At 38.7% G+C, this 26,772-nt stretch overlaps 1 protein-coding gene across 1 annotated transcript in view; it reads right to left on the bottom strand.

Annotated features, from left to right (window-relative positions):
* AKAP6 (A-kinase anchoring protein 6) overlaps window positions 1-26,772 on the bottom strand; it is a 518,419-nt gene that overhangs the window by 101,371 nt on the left and 390,276 nt on the right. The window contains exon 10 of the mRNA XM_016209490.2: window positions 6,891-7,011. Coding sequence (XP_016064976.2) covers window positions 6,891-7,011 — 121 coding nt within the window. The remainder of the gene's footprint in view (window positions 1-6,890; window positions 7,012-26,772) is intronic.

The following is a 26,772-nucleotide window of genomic DNA, read 5'->3' as shown; positions in this document are numbered from 1 at the left end:
CTCTCCCTGCCTTTTTCCTAATCCCAACTCTTAAGATTCAAGATTTATTTTCTCCAACAGTTGCATTAGGGGAGATAGTTTTCACAAGTTTTTGATAAATTAACTTCAATTTGAATAATAATTCCATAGGTTGCAGCATTAGTCCTTCAAGTGTTAATTATCTTTTCACTCTAAAATTAATGTAGTCATTTCCTACTGACTCCGCTACCCCATTTATTGAAGTGCTGAGGAAAACATGTCATTGAGTCCCGAGCCAGCCCTGTTGTTGTGATTAAGCGCGGTCACATGGCCCATCTCTGCCAAAAGGAGGGCCCTGAGAAAAGGTGACAAAGACAGTGATTTCCTGTCAGCAAAGAGTACGACAGGGCTGTCTAGAAGTGATGCAAATGAGGGGAACTTTCCCCACGGCCTGTTTGATCCACTCCAGGCCAGAGCAGGCCGGCCAGGGAGAGGCAGGCCGAGGGAGCGGCAGGCATCGCGCCGAGGCCGCCCGGGGCGCGCACCTTCCGAGGGCCGCCTTCCCCTCCCCGCCCCTCTGCCCGAGCCAGCTCCTGCCTGGCGCACTAGTCTCTGAACATCTTTTTTTCCCTTTTTTAAAAAAAGTGATTCGAATAGGAATTATAAGCTCCAGCATACGCAATGTTTCATATATTGTTCAGAAACCATATACATCTACTTTCTCTTCTAAACATGTTTAGGATGAGTTTTTCTGTCTCTCAAAAAAGGAAAAAAATATATATCTATTCAAATATTCATAGCAAACACTAATTCATCCTAGCTCAAATTAATATGACAAGTAATCTAAGGACTTTTTGAACTTTAATAAACACAGAACAACAATTTCATTTCTAGATAGCAGTGGAGACAGCCTAGGTTTTTCCATTCTGATCACTTTAAAAATGACTAGATAATGCTATTTAAAATATTATAATGATTTTAAGCATATTTTTCTTATCTTAATGGAGTTTTAATCTAACATACAATTAGGCTCTACAATTAATCTACTGGGAAAGAGGTAAAAATCACCATTAGGGTCTCTTGCCTGATATACCTGGTATGGTTTTACCTTGACTGCTTTAATAACTAGTAATCTGCTTCATTTTGAACAATCAAGGTAGGAATTCGGGTACTGAAATTCCAACATAAGGCCTAATTAACAGAATTTAATTTTTTTATGTGTATTTCTTCTATTCTATATACCAACATGTGAAATTATTTTTTTTAAGTTAATGGATTTTCTTCTATTTTAAGTCTAGCTACTATGTTCTGGACTTTGTACATTTTTAGGAACTTAAGCTCAGTCAGAAAGGTATCAAGCCACATCTGAGATTATTTAGATCAAGCTGGTCCAGAAAAAATAAAAGAGAATTATCATAGAGGGTTGAAATTTGGGAATTTATAAAATATGGGGCTAGCATGATCAATCTGTTTTCTACAATTGGTTCATAGCTATGACAAGGTTACTTTGGCATCAGCAGTTATAAAATAATAAGTCAACCAGATCACATTTTCTTCTCTTACGCTATATTCCTTTTTCCCCAGAATTTCCAACCCTATTTCGTGCGCATGTTCCTTTTGAAAGGCGTAATGCTTGTCTTCAAATACATGTACAAAGCACCACTTTCTCCTCTCTCTTGTGTGTGTTTTCCTGAAACAACTTTTATTTCATTGTTTACTTTGTTTTTATTTGCCTGTGTTTGTGTTTTAGTGTTTTCTTATCTATTCATCCATCTACCTGTAATTTAATTTGTTCCTTTACCCTTTTCTGTTTGGTTAACTTTGTATTAGCTAATTTCAATTGCTTTCCTGTCTTCTCACTCTCACTTTCCTAATATCTTCTTTCCCAATATGTAATATTGGCATCTTCTTTTGTTAACCCCACCTGGCCAAATGCTCATCAAAAGGAGCACCTTTGGGCGGGAGCTGTGCTCCAAGTCTCTAAACATTACCTGGCAAGAGAGCCAGAGAAAAACGATTAATTCGATTGTTGAGAAATTTATTCATAAGAAACACTGTGCTTAGACATTTCTCTACCATACCACTCTAACCCCTTACATAAAAAATCCTAAAAGAGAATGCTTTTGTATCAAAATATCAAAATAAACTTAATTTCTTCAAAGGAAGTGTGGCTTTTTCCTTGTGGAAAGTGAAGATGTTGCGATCGAGTACATTTCTCTCTCTGTTTTCACTGCCAGCAAACCCCGAATAAAATGTTGAGGTCATCCTTAGCAACTATGTAGAACCTTACGGTGTACACACATATTAACTCTTTTCATAGAAACAGACTCTAAACTTTGTATATTTTCCCCAGTTTTAATTTATATTTATACTTTAAAATATTTTTATTATTTTCCTGTGAATTCTCATAAACAACAGATTCTCAAATCCACAGCAGAATAAATGCAGAACATTGTATTACGTGAAATTAGTGGTTCTTTTCCTGAGGCACATAGGACTTATTTGTATAACGCTGATACCAATGGAGAAAGATGGAGAATTTTTTTTTTCCCTGTAAAGGCAGAACTATATGAATAACTAATTCTCACAATTAAATATAAAATCTTCAGTGTACCTTCCTTAAAAGTATATGGGTCTTAGTTAAAGTGCCTACTAATTTCATATTATTTTAAACTGGAAGGGTTATTTTTAACCCTTTAGAAGTCATGTAATCCAATATTTGATTGAAGAGGAACAGCTAAGCCATTTGCTCAAGAAGCAAATCTATAAATATGGTATTTTTAGTAAGCTTCATACTATCTGAAAACAGCTTTTGTTCAATTATAACCAAAATCACCAGACTGCAACTTCTAAACTTGGCCCTTGAAATTAACCCTTAGACTCTGGAATCCCACTCCCACCCAGGATCACAGGGGCACTGTCACCTGCGCTGTTGGTGACAGGGAACAGGCAGAGCTTTGTGCAGGTGAGGAGCCCTGACCGGCACGCCTTCCCCGCATTCTGGAGTCAGCCCGTTGGCTGCGGAGGGCAGTGCGAAGAAATGCTTCCAGGTCACTCCGTCTATAGCATTTATAGGACAGGGGAGGAGCTGTCTTGAGCTTCCCCGAGCCCAAGAATAATGCCACCTTTGATCTGTAGAAATGAAAAAATGGAGCTTTTCCTTTGCAAGTGGGTTTTAAATATTTCTCCATTAATAGTTAATGCACATAAAGACCAGCAGAGTGACAGCTCCCTGTGATTACGAATTCTGGCTTCGTAACTCTAGTACAAATAGGAGCTGAACTTTCAAAATCACAGTGGTTACTTTTGACAAATTAAATTGTCCTACTTAAAAAGGTAGGAGGAATGAAGAGAAAGTAAGTGAGGGAGTGGGAGCAAATTCTCCTTGGAGGTGATTTTCAGATTGAGGAAGAAAAAAATGAGAAAAAAACTAAGTTTCTGTTTCCCTGACGATGTTGCCAATGCTTATTTAAAAATTGGTACAAAAGGTCCTGATTCGGAGGTTGGGCGAGACAGACAAGAGGGGAGGAAAGATACTAGCAGTATGGCTCACTGTCTCTAAAGAAGAAAGTATATTCAAGGGTGTGGTTAGTTTTTAATAAGAATCAGGTTGCTCTCAGGACCCTGCAGTTTAAAATTAGTTAGAAAAGAAAACAGTCTTAAATATTTAACAATCTGAAAATAACAAAAAATGGTTTAAACAGAAAATCCACTTTACAGCCCATTTCAATCTTAAGGTTCTAAAGTATGTCAAGCTGTATGAATGTGATCTTTGCTGGTTAAATCTAATTCTTCTCCTGTGTAAGTTCCTTGGACAGTTTGCTGGTTGGGGTGCCCCACATGGGGGGCCTGCTGAACGAATAGTCAGGGTATTTACCTGCATTTCCATGCCTAGGAGTTAAGGTCAGATGGTTTTCTAGCAGAGACCAGAATATAAAAGAAATAGGTAAAGGCAAGAAATTAGTATCTAAAGTCAGGAAGGCGGTGCCAAAAAATCTGCACTTTCACAGCACCATCTTACTACACTTTCTCTAACCCAACATTTCCAAATGTGGGGATCAGCCTTCGACTGTGCGATGCATAAACCGGGTCTGGGCATGACCACCTTTACCAGGTAAGGAGTTGAGTGATGAAATACAGAGAGCCCCTTAGAGAGAGGAAAGCAAAAGGCCCCAATTCTCTGATAAAAGGAACAATGGTTTTCTGGTCTGTAGTTCCTGAGATTCTACCAACCCTGAGCTTAAAAGTTTCACCTCATTCTTTACAGTAATACCAGGGATCATGAACTTCTTCCCATCCTCAATTGTTTAACTCAACACTGTTAGTTCAATGACTGTATAAGGCGCTTTATTTAACAGCATAGAGAATACAAGTGCAAGGCATTATTCTTGGTGCTGTTCCAGTGCTGTAAAAAATGGTGATGTAGACAGGGTGAGATGGATTGGAAACGCTGTGAAATGGGTTGGGTGTCCTGTTGAGCTGCCAAATGATGGGAAAAATAAACAGCAATTGTCCAGAACTAAAAGGGATAGTCCCACACACTAACAAAAAATTGTTTTGTCCCAAATGTCAATGATGCCCTTGATGAGAAATGCTAATAAAGCATTGGCATCTTTCAGGGCCAGCAAATGTAAAGATTAAAAATGACTAAGGTAGTCTCAAATGGTAGTGAAAGCCTAGGAAGGCCTGGGGACCAACTGAAAAGCTTTACGCTTTCAGGGGTCTCTATAATTCAAACCTCCCTCCCCCAAGGCATCAGTTCAGTTAATTCCTGAAAAAGCAGATTAGAACAGAGGAATGGGACACTGAAATGGGAATTTTTGGCAAAGACCTGAAATTAATCCTCCATCAGTTTTCCTAATTCGGAAGCCACCCCAAGTTCTAAATTACTCCTTAAGTCAATATCCTCAGGATTGCTTTGGAAGTTTCCAAACCTCTGGAATAATATACAAAGAGAAACTCTACAGATCTGTAGCATTTGCCCTTGGTTTCTAACTCAATCTTTAATAGTGCCTATAAGCCACATGCAACGTTAGTGCTAGTCTAATAAACTGAGATACGTTGAACACTTAAAAACAAAAAAAAATGATGGTAAGACATGAGTCACAAATAAAGAACCCCGGTAGGAAAACGTTTGGAAAAACACCGCAACCCAGAAGTCCAGAGTGGGTGGAACAATGGCCTGCCATATGCCAGAATGAGAATTCTCAGGCCAGGCACTTGTAAGGAAACCACAAGAAAGAGAAGACTGCACTTTTTGTTCAGTGATTTCCTATTAATTGTGATGTAAATTATATGGATGTGATTTTGACAAAGAATAGCACTGTTTCTGAAAAAATAGTGGTTTATGTGCAAAACACAAAATGCATCAGGAAGAAAAAAAATGTTATTTGGCAGCATGAGTGTAATAAAATCTGAGATAATGGTTTACAATTAGGTAACTATTGTATTTTTTTCCTGTTTGGCTCGATTTTTAATCTTAAAGCTTAGGAGTAAAACAAATATTTTTGCATCACAAATTAATATAGATGTATAGGCATTTTTCATATGTAATTCTTGATCCTAACATAAAATGTAAAATCACCTAGCTCTGGCTGCATTAGGCTGAGACCGCTACTCCAACAATATGTCATGCCAGAAGATGTATTGGGTAGTTTTGTTGTTAATGTGGACAGCTATCCATACAGGAAGCAGCTAATCGTCAACAAACTGGGTTAACGTTGGACAGAATCCTTTAGGGAGCAAAACAGCACCATTTGCTGAGTGTCTGGGGAGCTTATATCTTCTCTTAACCGAGATGATTCCCAGGGGACATTAATTAAACTCGACCAGGTCCTGAAAAAGTACAAGTAAGTATTTCCCTTTAGAGGAGGGTAAAGTTAAAATAATATATTAAGTAAAGGTAACTTAAATGATAAAGAATGAAGAAGGAAGAGGAGAACTTTTATTTGACCTTGAAAGTACTTCTTATTCTGTAAGAAATTTTAAAAAGCTAGAGGGTAGTTGTTTCTTGTCATTATACTGTTGCTGATTCTGTGGTTAGTTATTAATTTTATTTTTTATGATTCACAATCTGCTCTTTGAAATATGCCATATGCTCAAAGCAATTCAAGGATGACAACTGTCAGAATTACTCCAATAAAAATTGCCTAAATGAGGAAGATTTACTACAGTCTGATATTTCCGTGGAAAGTCCCTCTACCCTCCCCAACAGCTTTTTCAGACACTGTGAATCTCGCAACCATTTTTCCAGTCAGAATCACAGGGATGTTTTGTGAGAACTTCTAAGACTGTTTAAGAGGAATTGGTAAAACACACTAGGCTAAGGGTGAATTAGCAGACATGGGAAACAATACAGATAGTTATTAGATGGATTGCTTGCAATCAATATGTGAGTTCCAAGCCAGGTTTCTTAAATCACACGTAAATGTATTGACTTAATATGACAACGTCTGCTCTAAGTATCACTAATAAACATTAAATTGGACAAGCCCTATACCCTGAGAGCAGCAAGCCAAACTAAAGGCACATTTCTTTTTTCTCTGGGAAGATCTGAGGGGTGGGTAGAATCTACCTGAGCGCTCCAATCAAAACACATTTTGTTACACGCCACCAAGTCCATTTACCCTTCATTTTGTTTCAGTCTATTTATTAATGCAGTTTCCTTTATTGCTATTCATCTTGAAGATAAATCTTTGTCCTTCTATAGAATTACACCAAATAGAATGTGATAAAGGGAACTTTCTTGCAATTATGATGTCGGTGCAGCCTGTCAGCACACAAGGGATGGAAATGAGTTTGGGGACAGGGAAGAGAATTCTAATAGACACCATGATACATACAATGAACGCAAAGATATCCTGAGAGAGAGAGACTTGTCAGGCTAATCAGATCTTCCACAGCAAGGTAAAAGCAAGAAGGGGAGCTCTAACCTTGTAAAGATGCTGCTGCTGCTCCTCTGACATCATCAGGTCGTGGCTGTCCATCACGAGGGACTCCATGTCAATCAGCCAATCCCAGAGCTCCTGATATTCTGAATCAAAGTCCAGAAGCCTAAAGATAAGACACAAAATGTATTATGCATAAATACAGTGTAGTTGTTAAAAATCTCATATTAGAATAATATATTCTTGAAAACCCATGATGTTCCTGGGTGATACCTATAAAAAAAGAGCAGGAAAAAATTCTCTGTGTGGTTACACAGTGGGCAAAAGAGGAACTCAAGCTTGTGACACAGCCACTTCTTAGATTTTGAAATCATAACATGTAATTTCTATGTTCATACCTGAAACATTATCATGGCGATTTCCATTTGCTAACTCTTTCTGAAGGTTTGCAGCACTTGAACAAAATGACTACTACCACATCCCTGAAAAAGAGCACCGTCATATTTAACAGGCTCAGAAACGGTGGGTCAGTGCCATATGAAGGTTACATAGGCCAGAATTTTGGGTAAGAACAGTACCCTCAAAATTCAAACCCCTTTCTCATCTATTAGATTTTCCATAGATACTACATCCCAATAGACTTACGATTAAGAATACCAATGTAACTAATTTCTCTACAATAATCATAATTCACTATGATACACAAAGTATGATTTTCACTCGGAAATGGCTCAATCACTTATCTGTCCTTCTGCTGTCTATCTGCCTATCTCTGCAAACATATATTCTACATTTATTGTCATGGATGAGTAGCCAGCATTTCAGCCTAACACTCAGAGATAGGCTTGAGTGACTCTGGTAAGCCAGTGAGAACCAGGGGCAGATCCAGTATTAGACAGGTGTTCCCCACAGACATGTAGGAAACAAAGGTAAGGACAGGAAGTCAAAACAATGAATCTTTGAATAGGCAGCAATCATTAAAATTCAAAGGAGGATCACTATGGTTTTCAACAAAATAAATCATTAGAATAAGGAGCTTAAAAGGATTAATGTGATTCTCTATTGAAAGCCCGGTGAATAAGTAAAGCCCAGATTCTTCTAAAACACTGTGATCAGAAAATGAAAGTGCAGATGAAAAACTATGACTTTGTCCTTCCCCCCAAAAATCATCCCCCTAAAAGAAATCCTAGAGTCTTGTCAAACTATAACTGAACAAAATACTATCTGGGTTTCTGGTGAAGATGGCTGTGTAATGCAGTCCTTGGGTCCTCCCACAACCACATCAAAATTACAACTAAACTACAGAACAACCATCATTCAGAACCACCTGAAATCTGACTGAACAGAAGTCCTACAACTAAGGATATAAAGAAGAAGTACATGGAGGCTGGTAGGAGGAGCAGAGACAGAGAACAGACTTGTCCCACACCCATATGTGGTGGATAAAAATCAGGAAGGATATCTTGGCTGTGGAGGTCCTCCCTGAGAACTAAGAGGTACCAGCCCCACACCAGGCCACCCAACCCAGGGTTACAGTGCTGAGAAGAGAAGTCCCCATAATTTCTGGCTGTAAAAACCAGCAGTAATTGTGGCTGAGTGACATGGAGGCTGCTGGCGTCCAAGGCAGTTCCCCTTAAAGGGCTTGTGCATGGATTTACTCAGACTCACTTGCTCTGAATTCCAGCTCTGAGGCAGCAGCTCAAAAGGCACCAGGGACATACGGGGAGAGACTGAACTGTTATGCATCAGGATAAGAGCTGGAAGGGTAGCCTTCTCCCAGACAGAAGTGCTGGCAGAGGCCATTGTTCCTTTCTGAGCCCTCCCTGCACAAAGCCAGCAAGTAGCCCAGTATCTGAGTCTCCATCAACCTGGCTATCACATTTGTCCTGACTTGCCGATTCCCTGAGGCTGCACCCAAACTACCTTGTGGGCCAACCCAATCTGTTCCCAGTGGCTTTTCCATATTAATGGCCTGTCTTGGCTCATTTCTTAGACTTTCCTAAAATCTTTCAGACAGGTAGCATCTGGCCTGTACATGCCCTGTACCTCTCTCAGCACTAGTGGCAGCCAGCACTGGTTGGCAGCTTGGCCTCTCCTGGGCACCTCCAAGCCCAGCACAAATAGCAACCATCGACAAATCACTTTGTAGCTTATGACAGGTGGCCCTGGGCAGAACACAGGTGGTGGCTGACCTTGGTCTTCCAGGCCCCAGAGCCAGTGTACCTGGTGGACAGCTTCAGGCCCCATCGAAGCACCATCCCACCACCTCAACAAATGACACACACAATGGGCAGACACAGCAGGCACCAGAGCCCTGCTGAAGTAAGCCCTCCTCTGCACAATTGACCTCTGCATAGCTGATCTTCTACCAGTGGTTGCAGCCAGTCCTTGCGGCTGATTGGCCTGGGGGTAAATCCCTCCCATTGAAGCACCAACAGCAATCAAGACTCAACTACAAAAGGAGGGTATACACAGCCCACATAGGAGGTGCACCTGGAGTGCCCAGGCTGTGCCACTGGACCCGACAGGACACGTATTACATAAGGTCTCTCTACCAAGTCTGGGAGATGTAGTAGCTCTACCTAATACATAGAAACAAATACAGGGAGGCTGCCAAAATGAGTAGACAAAGAAACAGGTCCCAGATGAAAAAACAGAACAAAACTCCAGAAAAAGAACTAAAGAAAATAGAGACAAGCAATCTAACAGACACAGAGTTCAAAATACTGGTTATAAAGATGCTCAGTGAACTTAGGGGAAGAGTAGATGAACTTTGTGAGAACTTCAACAAAGAGATAGGAAATATAAAACCAGAGATAGAAAACATAAAAAAGAACCTGTCAGAAGTGAAGAATACATTAACTGAAATGAAGAATGTATTATAGGGAATCAACACTGGAGTAGATGAAGCAGAGGATCAGATCAGAGATTTGGAAGATAAGGAAGCAGAAAACATCCAATCAGAACAGAAAAGGAAAAAAGAATTTTTAAAAAATGAAGATAGTGTAAGGAGCCTCTGGGATAATTTCATGCATACCAACATTCACATTATGGGGGTACCAGAAGGAGAAGAGAGAGAGAAAGGAATTGAAAATCTATGTGAAAAAATGACAGAAAACGTCCTTAGCCTAGTGAAGGAAATAGACACACAAGTCCAGTAAGCACAGAATCCAAACAAGATAAACCCAAAGGGGCCCACACCAAGACATATCATAATTAAAAGGCCAAAGGTTAAAGACAAAGAAAGAATCTTAAAGATAGCAGGAGAAAAGCAATTAGTTACCTACAAAGGAGCACCCATAAGACTGTCAGCTGATCTCTCAACAGAAATTTTGCAGACCAGAGGGATTGGCAAGAAATATTCGAAGTAATGAAAAGCAAGAACGTACAACCAAAATTACTGTACCCAGAAAAGCCATCATTTAGAACGGAAGGACATATAAAGAGCTTCCCAGATAAGAAAAAGCTAAAGGAGTTCATCACCACCAAACCACTATTACATGAAAAGTTAAAGGGTCTTATTTAAAAAGAAAAAGAAAAAAAAGATAAAAAAATATGAATAATAAAATAACAATAAATACATACCTATCAACAACTGAATCTAAAAAACAAAATAAACTAATAAGCAGAACAGAAACAGACTCATAGATACAGAGAACATTCTGATGGTTGCCAAACGGGAGGGGGTTTAGGGGATGGGTGAAAAAGGTGAAGGGATTGAGAAGTACAAATTGGTAGTTACAAAATAGTCACAGGGATGTAAAGTACAGCATAGGGAATGTAATCAATAATATTGTAATAACTATGTATGGTGCCAAATGAGTATGTGATTTATCAAGATGATCACTTAGTAAGTAATATAATGTCTAATCACTGGGTTGTACATCTGAAACTAATATACTATTGTATGTCAGCTGTAATTGAAAAATATTAATTAATCAATTAATTAATTAATTAAAACCTATCCATACTAGTGAAACAGCACTCTCAGGTTTGAATCTGCATTCCTCAAGTAACTATCTTATTACTACCTTGTTCCTGACTCTATACATTAAATGACAGCTTTCCAAGAAAATGAACATCCATTTTTCATAACTCACAACTTAATAGATCTGTCAAAAAAAATTAAGGTGTGTCTGGTGATGGAGGACTAGACTTAGAACTGCTTATTTTATTTTAATTACTTTACCATAATTATAAAGATCTTTGATTAGGATCATAAGTACCCAAGGGCAAGAATCATCATTAGCTAACACATAGAACTGATTAATAAATGTTTACTGAGTGCTGATGATGGGTACAGCTGATGTAGCCAAAATCTTCAGTAAGGCTATGGTGGCCTGCAGCAGTGCTTCTCACATTTCAATGTGTATATGGCTTAGCTGAAGATCTTGTTGAAATGCAGGTACTGATTCAGTAGTTCTAGGGTGGGGCCGGAGACTCTGCATTTCTAATAAATGTTGGCAACTGGCAACGCTGCTGGTCGCAGGCTTCACTTTGAATAGCACGGACTTGCAACACACATGTGAAATCTGCAAATACACATTTCAAAATACTGCAAACAAACAAAAACCATGGTAACAGAGAGAAATAAACCATCAGGTTTCCTCCTTAACTTTGTGAGTGACTAATAAAGAATGACTAACGAGCATCTGTCCATATGACAGGTACAATAATTTAGAAATACCTCCTAAATTATGGTCACCACTTCTCTGTCTTTGTACCCTCCCATATTTTAACCATAAAAACGAGGGAAAGGTGGAATGCCACTCCCCAAATTGGGGGAGTATGACCCAGGGGAATATTAAAAGGAAAGGGGAAAGGAAGGGGAAAGTTCACCCTTTCCATCTCAGTGGACTTGGGGAATAAGAAAGAAAGAAAGGCAAGGGGAGCCTGGGCTCAGATGGTGTCCCTCCATCCCCTGGACTAAGACCTACAGAAAAGGCACATGAGACAGGTTGAAGGGAAAGCCAACAGCGCAAGATGTCAGCCCCATCGTCCACTAGGAAGTCGAGGAAGAGACCCCCTTAATCAGTGTGCTCACAATAGCCTGGGAGGGGATGTTGCAGTCAGAAAAAACTGTGGTCAGGACTCCCTTTGCTACCCTGTTCTGTCAGCCCCCCCCCCCCATGAAGTTTCTGGAAGTTCAGGTGGTGAACTTGGCAGGGGCACTGCACCATGGCCCCCAAGGAGAGCAGGGTAGGGGTGGCTCTGAAGCCAGGCTTTAGAGAGTTGGCAGGACATGTGAGGGATGAGATGAGGTTTAGGTCAGGAGATGCCTCCTGACCAAGCCAACAGATAACAACACAGCCACAGCCCTCTGTGGGGGGCGACCTCACCACATCCAGGGCAAGACTCACTTCAATGAACCCAGCCAGCCTGCACCCACGGGCCACATTAAGACAGAGAACCTTATTGCATCCTAGAACCATAAGGTCATGTAAACTCCTATATGCTTTTTTGAACAGTATGCTTGTCCAAAAGAAGGGAGAATAGGAAATCTGAAAAAACAGCATTCATCCCAAGATCTGTTTCTTAAAGAACTTGTTTTAAAATGAATGTCAATTTATTAGGGGAGACTATAATAAGCACTGTGTTTACGAGCCTGAACACTCATCCTAAAACAAGTATTTTTCTTGCCTTACGAGGGAAGCGTGTGTCTCATAAAAATTATCAGTCAGTAAGAGAAAATGAAAAAAAGCCTAGTTTATTTTCCATGTGTATATAATAAAAAAGCAACTTTGATTATGACTAAACAGTTCAAGGGCACAGGATGAATTTGCTTTCCCATCCCTAGAGCTCACCATGGTACCTGGTGAGTGATGATGACTGATACCGAAACCTTTCGCAGGGCAAGGAGGACTTCAGAGGAGCAGTATGTGACAGAGATAATAGCATCTCGTCCCCAAATGCCAATACCAAAGCAGCGAGTGCGCCACTGACCGACTTCTCCACTCCTGAAGGCGAGGCTCTGCCTTCCGTGCCCGATAATGGTGCATTCGCTCCCTTGGAATGGTTAGAGGCAGTAGGTTCTCCATTAATCTGAGTTGCCTTCCCATGCCTTTCACACCCTCCTCTTTTCTCTAGTGAAAGTTAAAGGAGATTTAGAAATAGATTTTAAACAAATGAAAAATATACACAGGATGATAAAATGTTTAGAACAATAGGAAATTTTTCACTGGTTCTTTTTCGTACCTTTATATCCACTTAGCTGCCCCCCTCCTATTACTCTCCTTACAGAACAAAAGCCACTTCTAATTAAATGCACTTCAGGCTCTTTCTCAGATAGTCTACACTGGAGACCTGCAAATGGCGAGTAAACCTAACACAGGTCCTGTACTCATTCCTTCTCCAGTTGAGGCTATTTTCATGCTAGCTGAGAATATGTAGGCTTGAGTTTGTTAGATACAGTAAATGCTTTGATGCCATAATCTTGTTTCACTAGTGTAGAATCAGCACCGGTATTTTCCAAACAACCAGTTCTCATAAGGTCCAAGTCCTAAAGACAGAAACATTCTTTTAAGCATTTGTGCCTGGTTTCAGATTCTTGGCCATGTGTTCATTCACAGCTTAGAAAAGACCTGACAGTTTTCCAAATTTAGTGAAATCAAATATATAACTTTGTAGCAAATCAGCAATTAATTACTAGAATTTCTTTGTTCTTTTGAAACCTTCTGAAATGACTACAATTTTATGTGCTAATTTTATCAGGAAAATTCTTACATAAGAATTTGTCATTTCTTATGTTTATGTTACCTACTAAGGTGTGCTAATAAGTGTTTTTCGAGTGATTTTATCAAAGACAATGTCTTCCAGGGAAAGTGACAGGTAGTATAAAGAACAGCAAAAAAGATCACAGATGAGTGAATTTATCAAGGGTAGCATGAAACTAGTTAACAGTTCTCCATCCCTTTGAAGAATATGCCGATTCTATCAGCTGAATTCCAAACCAGGCTCTTTTCTTGAATTCCTGGTGACTCTAGTTTCTCTTTTAAGAAGGGAGAAAGAGGAGACTGAAATTGTGGCAAGTAGCTCAGAATCTTATAAGGGCTATGACAATGGGAACTACTCTTTTGGAGGGATTTTCTTCATAAAATTTCTTTGTAATTGTACTTGGATTTATGTCAACTCATTCACTCAAATATATAATCTCTTTCATGTTAAAAGGTCTCAAACCATACCTTTCAGTACTCTATGAATATGTTATGTTCTCTATGAAATTGTACAAAGCAAACTCATATTTACTCTATGAAAGTATTATAAAGCAAGCACATCACAAAAAATGGTATTCTTTTAGATACTTTTCCTTTAAATTGCCATAAACCTGGAGGGTTCACAATATAAGAGTTGGACATTCTCTTATAGGTATAACATTCCCATGTTAGGAGGTTTAAAAGCTTAATCATGTTATGAGGAGAAAAAGTCTTCTAACTCAGTTTTTGTTAGACAAACATAAAATTATAACATATTTATTCCATAGTCTGAAAATCTGATAGAGACAAGTGCAAGGCTATGGAAAAATAAATGTGCAATTCTTCTTGTGTTTATTTCAAAGCTTGGGTCAACTACCATGGTAATTGCCAAAAGTATTTCCCAGCATCTCCTCTACCCTTTTAAGGTTAAAAAAATTCTAGGTCCTTTCACAACAGAAATAAAATACTAACAAGCTTATTTAGTATCCTTTTTCTGCATAGTGGATAGCAATATATTATTCGTGAAGCTGGTATAGCTTAGGAAATAATCCTTCACCTAAACCCCGATGGGAGTCATGTGTGACTAGCTAAGTGTTTGGATACATAAATGCATTCAGCCTTTGGTATTTAAAGTGAGCATCATTAACTGGACATTTCAACTTAAACTTTACTTAAAAGATAAAGTTTCACCCAAGTGAAATCAATGGGAGGTGTGTGTGAATATATGAGGTTTTGGCTGGCCCACTAAGGAATTTTCATTAAGACAGACAACCAAATGAAGAAATCATCAAAATAGAGCAATTATTGGTTAAAGAAAAGATAATACTAAAAAGTCCTGGCAGTTGTTGCTTTTTAACCGAAGGCAGAATAATATATATTTTGGAGCAAATAGAATCCATCTTTTGTTTGCTTAATGGTTCATTTCATACCAACACATCCAAAAACACAAGACTGGTTCCTGAAATACCAGCTTGTCTATATTGGGACTTCTATTAAATGATCCAATTTTCTTAGCTTCTTTAGCATATTGATTCTTTCCTCAAATATTCACTAAGTATTCACTGTTCACAGTATTTACTCAAGGAAGTTTGCCTCTGGTTTTCAAAATCGACTAAAGGCAGTGGTAACAAAACCTTGTAAAAATATAGTTTAATAATTTTACCAAAGTAAAATACTAATACTAGATCAGAATTTCCTGTCATCGTCTACTCCGTGTGGCATGTAGCACAGAAGGGAGACACAATAGTGGCACCTTGCTCAATCATCATATCATTAAAGAATGAAATTTAGCTTTCCAGACGTGGAATCGGATATGCACAGTTGCATGTAAAATCCCTTTCCACTCTAAACATATTAAAGTGTGGACACTAATTTACTATTTTGAATGAAAATTCATGAGCGACTTCCTCATGAGAAAAACAGGCTGCCTTTGCCATTAATAAATAAAAAGGAATATGGAGTTCTCTCCAGCAGTAATTTTCTCAATTCTCATATATACCCACGTACGTGTGAAAATGTCTACAAAAAAATAAAATCAACCCTACAAATGTGTTAATGACTGGCCCCACTTTCTAATGAACCCATGGACCATCTGTTCATAAACATTTGCTATTGAAATAAAAGCCATAAATCAAAAAATTCTAACCTCCAAGATTAGCCATAAAGTTAGAAATATCAATGTTGATTCCTGAGTGTGTTTAGAGGATTCTGTTCGGCTGTCAGGGAGTGAAACCTTTGTCTGAATTTTCAGATGATATGCTGGACTAAGTTATAGCCAAAGAGCTGGAAAACATTCTGCAGAATTTAAAATAGTTAGTAACTCTAACACAAATGGAGAAACTGTACTTCAGAAGACAAAGCAAGAGCTATGTTTAAAAACAAAACATAAACCCTGCTCTGTGATTATCTATGTGTTAGAGGTGATTGGATCCAGATTTGCTACTGGGACACCAGTGTGGGCTGGGAGGCTCACCCTTTCGTAAAAGGACTACTGCACCCTAAACCTCACTGGTTTTCAACGATTTAATAGGCAATAGAGAATATTTACCCTCAGGATTAGGACAGGAGGTAAATAATGTGGAAATAACTCTCTGCAGCCCAATCCCTAACAAATACCTGGGAACAGAATTAGTATAGAGACCTCTCCCAAGATGACTTTGTCTATCCCAGCCATGGGTGCTGACCCCGCCCAGAGAGCTATGCTTGGTCTATAAGGCTTTATTACTTGTAGAACTGCTTTTGCTGAATTATGTTTTAACATCCCTTCTGCAGCCTACATAAAAATAATGACTTGGGAATTTGGTTTGTCTTGTAGGGATGTAGGATTACAGACGCCGGTCTTCTCTTTAAAGAATGAAAGGAGAAATTCCTCTAGGGACTCAACAGCATAAGAAGCTGACCTCCCTCCAATGTGTACTATTCTTAATCTTAGGACGCTATGAATTTTCTGATCTATGAGACTCCGCTCCTTTCTTTGGGTGTGGGAAGCTTAGAGCCAAAGATAGTGTTCTTGAGGATGTGCATAGAATATGCATTTATTTGTTTTCGTACACATATTTTACTCTTAACCTAACTTCAGTCAAAATTTATTCCATTTTATTATAAATATTTTTGTAATTTGACTCAAATCTTTTGTAAATGAGATGTGAGAATTAATAAAGAAATACATTTTAAAGAAAAGAGTTAAGCTCTGCACATTAAAATGAGGTAGGTTAGCTTTGTCTTAGGTACCCTCTCATTTTACCTAATAGCACCTCTCTCCCTCTTCAAGGGGCCCTACCAATGCTCTAAAGCAGTATAGAAACTGAGCATTGTTAAGATGGGAGATATATATGATTTTACTGTTAATTCTGAAGTAATACATCCCCAGAAAGTATATCACTGCCTCTTTGGTTTGCCCTTTGTTGGCTACTGGCATGGATGGCATTAGATCACTAACGTGTAAAACTGTCTAGATCTAAAATTAGTTTAATGTATTTGCACGCTAAAAGGGTAAAATATCATGACCCCAAATGAATACATTTCTATGGGTGAATTTTTTTTTACCCAGAAAGACCTATTTTAATATCGCATAGTGCCCAGAATAGCAGTTATCAAGGAGGTAGCCAGGCTTTTTTTGCTCCTTTTAACTGCATGCTGCATTGTAATCCTACTATTTAATATTCACACCACAGTATAAGAGAAGGGGCAAAAACCCCTGAATTGAACATTGATCAGCTATTAATTAGATTGAGATAGGTCAAGTGTCTGGGGAAGAAAGTAGAAATGCATATGGCAATAAGATTTCTTCGGGTTGTCCGGTGATTTATTTGTAAGTGTTCTCAACGTTGGCTCTTATAAGAAATAGTGCTTCATTTTATGGCTGGTGTGTACCAAAAAGAAAATATTCTATGTAGTGATGGTCCACTGAAGAGAAATTCAAAATAGTCACTGTGTGTGTGTGTGTGTGGGGGGGTATGTGTGTGTGTGTGTGTGTGTATGTGTGTGTGTGTGTGAGAGAGAGAGAGAGAGAGAGAGAGGGAGAGAGAGAGAGGGAGAGAGGGAGAGAGGATGAGTAAACATGAATGTTCATTCAACTGCACAAAGTCTTTGACCTGTGGCTCAACAGAAAGCCAAAAATATCACCCTGCAGCAGCAAAACCAAGGGTGGTTCCTTTTACAGGTGGTTAGTCAGTGTATCTTAATGCTTAATTTAGAGAATCAAATTTTTTATCTTTAATCAAGCAATATTTTAAATAGTGATTTATTTTTCTTCATTTGTCATATCATTTCTCTTTAGGGGTGTGTTATATATATTTGTGTGTGTGTGTTTTCACAGTGGTCCAGAGATACTTTTTTCCCTAAACAACAATGGATTCATCTTTCTTGTCCAACTTGTAACCTTTTATCTATGTGAAGTTCATTTCCTTCAGCCTGTTGTGCTTGGGAATAACCTATATATACTACTTGGACTTCAGAGCAAAATTTATACTGAAACCTTGCCTGATGAGGGGTGAATTAATCCTAAATTCTTAGATAGAGGGCATACACCTTGACTACATCTTCATCTGTAGACATTGTCCAAATTCACCCAGTGCCAGAGGAAGCCTGGCATCCGGCTAATGAGACTGAAGTACCTTCTAGAACTTCACCATAAGAGCAGAAGTCCCTAAGAACTCTTTTAGGATTCCCAAGCAGAGTCAGGAAACATCTCCATGACCTTCTGTTTCAACAACATCAAATTATTATTTACAGTAACCCTCAATACACACACATACACCCTTCATAGTTACTGTCTTGTGGCTGAACCCCCTCCCTCCCCATAACCAACCTTTCTCTAATGCTACTATTTGTGCATCTTTTAAGACAACCCAGATGTGCTCTCCTCTCATAAGCTCCCTGGCTCCTGGCCAGGCTAGGTTAGATGGGCTTCCTACGTACGCCCATATCTCTATCTTGAATTTTGTCCAATGTTTCCTAAGGATGCATCTGAGCCTTTCTCCCTCTCTAGACTGAGGACTGTGAAGATTGTCTTATGTACCTTATTCATTTCTAGCATTTCATAGCACTGCCTGCAAAACACAATTGTTACTCAATGTATATTTCACTAACTAATTTTTCACATATCTACTACATTCCAGGTATTTTACACAATTTCTTATCAATTATTGTATTTTTGTGATGCAAAAAGTATGTGAAGTAGACTGGGATAGCAATTCCCATTTTATAGACTGAGACATTGCATCTTGGGGAGCTTAAGTGTCCCAATCACACAGTTACTAAGTAGCAGAGTGCCAACTTCAGTTCCAATCTTTAATTTTTAACCTAATTATGCTCTCTCCTCCTTTATGAAATTAGACTACAGTGAGTGCATGACTCTCCCTAAAGATAAATGTTATTGTGTAGTTGGAAGCAATCTGAACAGACTTAATATATTTTAATATCTAGGGTCAGAAGCTTTTACCTGCAGCTTTAAGACAGCAAATAATAGTCAACTGTGGTCCTCAATTCCTGCCATTTAAGATACGACCTGAAATTCTCAATTATGTAGTATTTCATTTTGGAAGGCTTGTATAATACAGCAGGAAAGATTCTGACTGAAATAAAAATGTTCCGATTATCCAGACTTTTTAAAACAAACAAGTATTCTTTACTTCTTCATTTAAAAATATTTTTATTCAAATTTTCTATGCCTGTTTTACCTCATTTGCATTTTCTTTTCTTTTCTTTTGTTACCTTTTTTAATCCTCACCAGAGGATATTTTTTCCATTGCTTTTCAGAGAGAGTAGAAAGGAGAGAGAGAGAGAAACATCGATGTAAGAGAGACACATCAATTGGTTGCCTCCTGCACAGGCCCCCACCAGGGCTGGGGATCGAGCCTGCAACCAAGGTACCTGCCCTTGGTTGGAACTGAACCCACGACCCTTCAGTCCACGGGCTGACACTCTAACCACTGAGCCAAACCAGCCAGGGCATCAACTGCATTTTCTTCTTTTTACGTTTACCCATTTCTCCACACACCCCTTCAACCCCCACCTCTGGCAACCACCAATCTGTTCTGTTTTTATGAATTTGGTTTTTTGTTTTGGTTTTAGATTCCACATATAAGAGAGATCATACAGTATTTGTCTTTCTCTGATTTATTTCACTTAGCATAATGTCCTCAAGGTTCATTTGTGTTGTCACAAATGGCAAGATTTCATTCTTTTTTATGGCTGAATAATATTCCATTCTATTTATATATGACAATTTCTTTATCTGTTCATCTATAAATGGAAATTTAGGTTGTTTCCATATCCCAGCTACTGTAAATAATGTTGCAATGAACATGGGGATGCATATACCATTTCAAGTTAGTGTTTTTTGACCCTGGCTGGCATGGTTCAGTGGTAAGAGTGTCGGCCCTCACACCAGAGGGTTGCAGGTTCTATTCCAGGTCAAGGGCATGTACTTGGGTTGCAGGTTCAATCCCAGGCCCCGGTTAGGGTGTGTGAGGGAGGCAACCAATCACTGTGACTCTCTCACATCGATGTTTCTCTATCTCTCTCCCTCCTTCCTATCTCTCTTCTACTCTCCCAAAATAAAATAAAATAAAAATAAAATAAATAAGTAAAATAAAATAAAATAAATGGGAAAAATATTCTCAGGTGAGGATTAACAAAAAAACAACAATAACAAGTTAATGTTTTTTTGTTTTCTCCAGATAAATACCCAAAAGTGGAATTGCTGGATCAAATGGTAGTTCTTTTTTACATTTTTTGAGGAATCTCTATACTGTTTTCTATAGTGGTTGTACAAATTTACACCCCCACCAACAGCGGACATGGGTTTTCTTTTCTCCACATCTTCACCAACACTTGTTATTTCTAGTCCTTTTGATAACAGCCATTCTAACAGGTGTGAGGTGGTATCTCATTGTGGTTTTGATCTGCCCTTCCCTGATGACTGGTGACACTGAGCATCTTTTCATGTACCTGTTGGCCATCTGTATGCCTTCTTTGGAAAAATATCTATTCAGATCTTCTGCCTATTTTCAATGGAATTGTTTGTTTTTCTGCTATTGAGTTGTATGGATTTTTAAATGTATTTTTGATATTAGCTCCTTATGAGATATATGATTTGCAAATATTTTCTTTCATTCAGTAGGTTGTCTTTTCATTTTGTTGATGGTTTCCTTTGCTGTGCAGAAGCTTTTTAGTATGATAAGTAGACCCACTTATTTATTTTTGCTTTTGTTGCTTTTGTTTTTGGTGTGAAATTCAAAAAATCATCACCAAGACCTATTATGTCAAGGAGCTTACTGCCTATGTTTTTTTCTAGAAGTTTTGTGGTTAAGATCTTCTTATCAATTCTTTAATCAATTTAGAGTTAATCTTTTTATGGCGTAAGAGTCATCAAATTTTATTGTTTTGCATGCGCCTGTCCAATTTTCCAACATCATTTATTGCCGAGACTATCCTTTCCCCATTGTATGTTCATGGCTCCTTTGTTATAAATTAACTGACCATACATACATGAGTTTATTTCTGGGCTCTCTATTCTGTTCCATTGATCCATGTTTCTGTTTCTCTGCCAATACCATGCTGTTTTAATTACTATAGCTTTGTAATACCGTTTAAAATCAGGGAGAGCCTGACTGGCATGGCTCAGTGGTTGAGCATCAACCTATGATCCAAGATATCAGGGTTGGATTCCCAGTCAGGGCACATGCCTGGGTTGTGGGTTCAACCCCCAGTAGGGAGCATGCAGGAGGCAGCCGACCTCATTACTGATGTTTCTCTCTCTTCTTCCTTCCTCTCTCTGAAATCAATAAAAACATATTTTTAAATGCCTCCAAATTTGTTCTTTTTTCATGAGATTGACTTGGTTATTCAGGTTTTTGTGTTTCTATACACATTTTAGGATTGCTTGTCCTATTTCTTTGAAAAAAGAAATGTCATAGCAATTTTGATAGGGACTGCATTGAATCTATAGATTGCTTTGGATAGTATGGCCATTTTAACAATATTAATCCTTCCAATCCATGAGTATGGAATACCTTTCCATTTATTTGTGACTTCTTTCATTTCTTTCATTAATGTCTTGTAGTTTTCAATATACAGGTCTTTCATCTTTTTGGTTAAATTTATTCATAGGTATTTTATTTATGATGCAGTTATTAATGAGATTGTTTTCTTTATTTTTTCCGGTAGTTCACTGGTAGTGTATAGAAACACAACAGATTTTTGTGTATTGATTTTGTATTCTGCAACTTTAGTGAGTTTGCTTATTCTAAAAGTTTTTTTATTAAGTCTTTAGGGTTTCCTATATTTAATAACATGTCATCTGAAACTAGTGACAGTTTTATTTTTTTCTTTCCCAATTTAGATGCTTTTTATTTCTTTTTCTTTGCCAATTGCTTGGCTAAGACTTTCTATACTGTGTTGAATAGAAGTGGTTAGAGTAAGCATCTTGTCTTGTTTCTGATCTTGGAGAAAAAGCTTTTAGATGTTCACCATTGAGTGTGATGTCAGCGGTGGGCTTGTTATATATGGTCTTTATTATGCTGAGAGATGTTCCCTCTATAATCACTTTGTTGAGACCTTTTATCATAAATGATGTCGAAGTTTGTCAAATGCTTTTTCTGCATCTACTGATATGATCATATAATTTCTATCCTTCATTTTGTTAATATTGTGCATCACAATGACTGATTTGTGAATATTGAACCATCCTTATATCCCTGAAATAAATTCCACTTGATCATGGTGTATGATCCTTTTAATATATTGTGGAATTTGGTTTGTTAATATTCTGTTGAGGATTTTGCATGTACGTTCATTTTCTTTTCTTGTAGCATCCATGTCTGGTTTTGGTATCAGGGTAATGCTTGCCTCATAGAATAAGTTTGAAAGAGTTCCCTCCTCTCCTATTTTTTAGAAGAGTTTGAGAAGCATTGGTATTAATTCTTTTCTGAATGTTTGGTAGAATTTACCAGTGGAAGCCATCTTGTCCTGGACTTATTTGTTGGAAGGTTCTTGATTACTAATTCAGTGTCCTTACTTGTAGTCGATCTGTTCAGATTTTCTATTTCTTTGAGCATGCTTAAAGATAACTTTATGTCCACCTGAGAGGGGAGAACAGACTACCAAAAGGTAAGCTCCTACCTCTCTCAACCTCTGCTACCCATAGTCACCACACTGCCCTTGTTGCTGGTTGAGGAGCCTAAAACATTCCTAAGCTTCAGACCTGCTCCCTGGGCATTTCCACTTGGATGTTCCACAGACCATTAAAAGAACTATACTCAGTTTCTTTCACCCCTTCTGCTCCTCTCCTGCATTCCCCACCTCAGTGAATGAGAGAGCCTAAGCCTGAAACAGTCTTAAATACTGGTGACCACTCTGGTGACCAAGGCCTATAAGTTCAATTTCCTTCTTTCAGTTCCTATTGCTGCTATCTTAGCTCGGGTTCCATTTCTCACTTGGATGACTAGAATAGCCTGTTAACTAAGCACTGTCTAGTCTTGTCCTTGCCAATCTGTTCTCCACACTGCTTCCAGAACATTGTTTAAAAACTGCCAATCTAGTCATGCCAGACATCCTTTAGTGGTTCCAGCTGTTTGTACATACTGCCTCCTCTGTGAGAAACACTCATTGTCACTTCTGAGCCTTAGCCGTTCTCCATGAGACTTTTCCTGGAAGGCTTTTCTGATTTACATACATCTGTCACCCTTTGTCTCCCATTGTCTCTACATCCCCAGTGCCTATGATAGCCAGCTCAATAAATATTAAACTTTGAATGACACCAAAGTCAGTTGAAGGCAAAGCCTCCTATTTTCTTTCTTCTCCTTGACCAAGCAAATGCAGCATCATTCCCCTCATCCAATGTTTATTGATTCTTTCAGGTTTTGTTTTCTAATTCAGTCTCCACATTCTCCATTAATTTCTGTTTTTAAGTAATTTTTTTATTTTTCAACTACAGTTGACATGCAACATATTAGTTTCAGGTGTATAACCCAGTGATTGGACATTATGTAACTTACTAAGTGATCACCTCGATAACTCTAGTGCTCATCTGACACCATATTAGTTACTACAATATTATTGACTACATTCCCTATGCCGTACTTCATATCCCCAAGACTTAATTCCTTCTCCATGCATTTCTAATCTAAAATCTCCAAAATTAAAGCAGTGTTTCTAAAACTGCATCCAAATCACCTAGAGGACATGTTAAAGATTGCTGGACCCCAGACATTCCAATTTAGTAGATCTGGAGTAGGGCACAGAATTGGCGTTTTCTAACAAATTCCCAGGAGATGTGGATATTGCTGGTCCAGAAACTATATTTTGAAAACCACTAGAGCACTGGTTCACAGCTGAAAGTAAGCATTAGAACATAATCATACCTTGGCCCACTTCTACCTACTGAATCAGAATTTTCATTGGGGTGGGGAGGACAGGCATTTTTCAGCTTAAAAGCTCCACAGAGGATCCTGATGCAGTATCTTGGTTAAGAACCATGAACTCAATGATTAACTCCGGGATTTGGACTTCCCCTTCTTCCCAAGCCTTATTTTTCACGCACCTTCCAACTTTCTACCCTGCTCTCCAGTCATGTGGAAAAGCACAGACCTCTGCTCCCTCTCTCTGAGCCCTAGATTAGTCTTAGTTATTCACTCATGCATCCATTCATTCACTGAGCACCGAGCACTTGCCAGGCACTGTGCCAGAGTAGAGTGTGGTAAACATAAAAGACACAGCCCTGTCTCATGGAGCCCATCCCATTTGCTCTGAGCTCCCCATCACCTATGCTTCCCCTTCTCTCTCACTGCACAGGCAAATACTGGCTTAATGCCCACTGCACTCTCTGGCCAGATTGTACATTTCATGAAGGCAGAGACTGTGGTCAGTCTTTGTAGATGTTCAATCAACATTTGTTCAGATGAAACTGAAAAGCTTTGCTCCTGACCTTGCCTTCTTTCAAAAACCATCTCCAGATTCTCTCTCTGTGCTGTCTTTCCTGACCAGCTCCAACTCACTCCCGCCACTCCCAGAACCGAGCTCTGCCTTTCATGAGCCCCACCCCTAATTCCAAGCAGATTTTTATCTCAGCATTTGTGATCTTTTATTCCAGGTTGTTTATAGGTCTGGCTCCTCCTACCAAATTGTGGGCCTCTCAAGGTCAGGGACCATTTCATTTTTTGTCTTTTAATTTCTGTACTTCATATAGGAGGTATATAATACTATTTGTCAAATTAATGAATGAAGTCAATTTTGTTTTCACTTAAGCCTACTTTGCAATGTTTTTACCAAACTTCCTTGTGGCTTTAATGAAATTGTTCTTAAGATTCTTGCACTTGTCCACAGTAGGAAGATACCATAATTTAAATTTCACAGAGTATGGAGTATGCACAACATGGAATTTAGGGAAAAGAGGTTCATCAAGGGTCCAAATAAAATCTGTCAGAGGACAAAGCATGACTTATGGACTGTCCACTGCATTCTCACCCAGGGTTCCGAGTCAAGGTTTTAGCTCCGTCTTACACTGTCATCCTGGACAAGCCCGTCACCCAGACTTTCTGTCTCCCTGTTCCATCATTTATAAGCTGAACAAAAGACGTGGTTTCTAATCTACACTAAGTCTTGACGGAAAGTAGGATGCTACCTAATGAATTCAACAGCATCTTTGAAATTCATTTAAAAAATTAATTCAGACAACCTTGTAGTAGAAAGAGGTGTTGGGGAAAAAAGAGGGTTACACTTTACAAACTATATAAAATGTAGGTGTTCTTAACAAACTCTGTCCAGAGCATGAGGCCATGTACATAATAAGTCTTTAATGATTTTTTTTTTTTAAATATGTTTTTATTGATTTCAGAGAGAGGGAGGAAGAGGGAGAGAGAGAGATAGAAACATCAGTGATGAGAGAGACATTGGTCAACTGCCTCCTGCATGTCTCCCACGGGGGATAGACGCTGCAACCAGGGCATGTGCCCTGACCAGGAATCAAACCATGACCTCCTCATTCATAGGTCGATGCTCAACCACTGAGCCATACCAGCCTGGCATCTTTAATGAATATTTATTAAATGAAAGAAACAAAACAATCTATAGATGCTGTCATTTAAATTGGCAGGAATTAAAAAGCACCAACCTGTTCTCACAGAGAATCTTGTGGGGAGATACACATTGCATATTCCTCAGGAGGCCATGGTTTCCCACTTTGCAATGCTGGAGCCAGTGCCAAATGTCCCCACAGGTGAACACACTCTGTTACTAAAGCTCACACAGCTTCACATGCATTTGGGTAAATCTTCCAACCACACCTATTCATGACCGCTAAACACACAGTTCAGAGTTGTACATGAGCTGTGTTATATCGCCGATACACACCCTCCTGTCAAGCCAGAGAGGTAAATTCATTTCTAAATGATATTTTGGTTGTGTAAAATTCTTAGAAATTTAGATCACTATTCTACCCAGCATCTGAGTTTTGTACATTTTTCAACTAATCTTCTTAGCATGCATGTAGACATAGGGAGGAAATAAAAACCTATGAATTGTATCACCAACTTAATTTTCTCTTCAGCAGATTGGATATCTGCATATGGAATGAAGATCCTAGAAAGCCCACACTATTCCCACAACTGCTTATCGGAAACAAGGATCAGTCTAGGCAACAAAAGAAACAGTTAGTGAAGTTTGTGTGTCATGGAGCAGATAATTTTACAAGGCTATGTTCTTAAGGTTTCAGAATTAAGGATTTGACTGTAGGAGCAAAGAGTCCTGGGGGCAGGACAACCCAGATAACCTCACCCACATGCATTTCTCACACAATGCTTTTCTGTATGTATACAGAAAATAGAAAAGAGTATATCATTTTTGTCCTTAGTATTAAATGGCTGCTTTTTCTTCAGCGCACTCTTAAATTTCTGCACAATGCCCAGCCTTCAGCACCCCAAGGAGCATAAACAAAAGATATCAGGCAAGTTCACCTACTCCCACTCCACTGAACAATGCTTGTTGTTAACTAAGCAATTCCCAGGGCAGATTTATGATTTGTGGAGCGCAGAGTAAGTACTCAGGTTGGGTCCTTGGCATCTGAGGTCAGAAGCACGTGGTGCCCATTCAATCTCCAGGGCTTTCAGAAAACATGAAAATGTGACCTAAAGTTTGTGCTTGCGTGTACACCAGAGACTATTTAGGCTTTAGAGAAATTAAAGCACATTAAGGCCTCAAAACAGCTCATTGTTCATGCTCCAAGTTTTAAGCTT

Source organism: Miniopterus natalensis, chromosome 1 (assembly GCF_054644295.1).
Source record: "Miniopterus natalensis isolate mMinNat1 chromosome 1, mMinNat1.hap1, whole genome shotgun sequence".
Lineage (NCBI taxonomy): Eukaryota > Metazoa > Chordata > Mammalia > Chiroptera > Miniopteridae > Miniopterus > Miniopterus natalensis.
The sequence above is the reverse complement of the archived record's forward strand: the minus strand, read 5'-3'. Positions and strand labels throughout refer to the sequence as shown.